This window comes from Cucurbita maxima, unplaced genomic scaffold (assembly GCF_002738345.1).
Source record: "Cucurbita maxima cultivar Rimu unplaced genomic scaffold, Cmax_1.0 Cma_Scf00003, whole genome shotgun sequence".
NCBI lineage: Eukaryota > Viridiplantae > Streptophyta > Magnoliopsida > Cucurbitales > Cucurbitaceae > Cucurbita > Cucurbita maxima.
The window spans coordinates 1,587,384-1,589,673 of record NW_019272019.1 but is presented as its reverse complement, the minus strand read 5'-3'; the positions used below and the strand labels follow the sequence as shown (position 1 = coordinate 1,589,673).

At 35.7% G+C, this 2,290-nt stretch overlaps 1 protein-coding gene across 1 annotated transcript; it reads left to right on the top strand.

The window, feature by feature from the left end:
• Positions 1–1,331: 1,331 nt before the first annotated feature.
• On the top strand, positions 1,332–1,679 carry LOC111475738 (cysteine proteinase inhibitor A-like). Its single transcript, XM_023119940.1, has one exon. The coding sequence runs from the start codon at positions 1,332–1,334 to the stop codon at positions 1,677–1,679; it is 348 nt and encodes a 115-aa protein (XP_022975708.1).
• Positions 1,680–2,290: the final 611 nt, after the last annotated feature.

Sequence of the window (2,290 nt, the reverse complement as noted above, 5' to 3'; positions counted from 1 at the left end):
ATGGGGGAGCTATGGGAGCTTTGCAATCATAGAAAGGATCAACCTAGGGCGTTTATCCCTGTGTAGTTTAAAAATTTGAGTCTTCTTAAAATACGAAGAAGTGACACGTTATTATGTTTTTGAGACAAAATTAGAAATAGTATAATATTAATAAGCTTTGAATATATAATTAACGTAGGCATAAGACATTGGGGATACACTCAAAACATTCTCACCCTTAAAATTTTGATGTGGTATTATATTCAAAGAGGATTCTTTTCATTGTATATTCACATTCAAAAGTAGGAATTACACAACAAACAAAGTCAATCAGATTCTTTTGAATTATCACAACTTTCTTATAGGAATATACAAGAATGACAGGTGCTCATATTTCATCTATTCATTTAACTATAATTTTTTTAATATATATATTTTTTATTTTTTGAATGTATAATGAAATAAAAATTCACCCTACTCTCTCTCTCCCTTGCATGGCAAGAGTCGCACGTTGGTTCAAGAGGAGAACGAAATGTCATTTGTAATGGTGTGAAAACCTTTTTCTATCAGATGCGGTTTAAAGCCTTAAGAGGAAACTTGAAAGGGAAAGCTCATTTGGGTCGTTACAAATGGTATTACACTGAACAATGTGCCAGCAAGGAGGCTCTTCCCCTAAGGGTGTAGACGCGAGGTGATGTGCCAGTTTGGACGCTGGTCCCCAAATGGGGTGGATTTTGGGGGGAGGGGGGGTTCCACATCGATTGGAAAAAGGAATAAGTGCCAGTGAGGATGGTAGGCCTCATGGTGGATTGTGAGATTCTCACCTTGGTTAGAGAGAAGAACGAAACACCTTTTATAAGGGGTAAGTTTTTAAAACCTTGAGGGGAAGCTCGAAAGGGACTAAACCCTAAACCCTAAATAGGACAATATCTGCTAACGGTGGGTTTGAGCCGTTACATGCACGGACCCTTAGGCTTAACTATTCCTAAACCATCCTTTCTTATAAGTTTTTTTTTTAAAAAAAAAAAAATATATCAAACTGCTTCACTTTTTCCTTTTAGTACAAATTAGAAGGGTACATTTTCAAATCTTTTGTACCAATCAAGATAATTCTGCCTAAAAGATATTGGTCAATGAAGACCATGAGAAAGCAATGGTCCTAAATAATTGATTCAAATTGAAGCTATCTGGAAATCCCATGTGCCCTCTATATTGATAAGGTCCACAAGATATTTAATGATTCCATGACATCAACTTCGACGCGCAACTACAACTATAAATATTGAATTGTTACTCGATTGAGAGCAGACGAGTATTACGAAATCTTTTACGAGTATCAATCTAACGTGACGATGAGTTCATACGTGGAGGCTGCTCCGGGACAAAATGAAGCCGTGTTCCAAGACCAAAAGGGTATTGAATGTGGTCAATGGGAACCAATTGTGAATATCATGGACCCATACGTGCAGGAGTTGGGAAGGTTTGCTGTGATGGAGAACAATAAGAACACAAGGGGACATCTTAAGTTCATTTGTGTGATAAAGGGGTGGACCCAAGTTGTAGCTGGAAAGAATTATCGGCTTATTATTGAAGCATGTAACGAACTTGGTTTCCCTGGGACTTATGAGGCTATTGTATATGTTAAGCCATGGGAGAAGACATGGGAGCTCATAGAGTTTAAACCTTTACTCAGGAACTGACCCACTAACTGCTTCTATGAACGATGCAATATCATTATCTATCAATAAAATAAAGGCTATCTATGCCTAATATTTGGGTTATGTTTCCTTTCTTTATTTCCTCTTGATTGAAGGTAAACCCTAATTCACCCAAATTTGATTGACTTAAAGAATGAATTATACCGAGAGTTGATGGAAGGTAAATATTTAATAGCTCTGATATTCCGCTGCATCTCTTGCAATATGATCACGTTACTTCTTACTTTTGAAAGTGAAGACTTTTCCCCACAGACCAGAATAGTTCATTTTTTAATGTTTTGTTCTCATTCACAAGCATCTTAGAAAAATTTATAGGAAGTCACCTACAATGACCCAATTTTTTAGGCTTCAAAACCTAGATGGAAACTAAAAAAGTTAAATAAAATAAAGGATGAAAGTTTGATAAAATTTAAACACAAATAAAGGCAATAACACCAAAATCAAATTCATAATAAAATTTAATTATAAGACGATACTATTCAAATTTATTAAAACGAAAAAAATGGGTTTGGGATACAATTACAAAAAAAAGTACAAAAGACTCAAATACAAAGACGGGCTGACGCTACAGAACGACCCCTTTATGACCACGT

Excerpts from the sequence above, each read along its gene's own strand:
- LOC111475738 (XM_023119940.1), top strand. The coding sequence starts at position 1,332 with ATGAGTTCATACGTGGAGGCTGCTCCGGGACAAAATGAAGCCGTGTTC.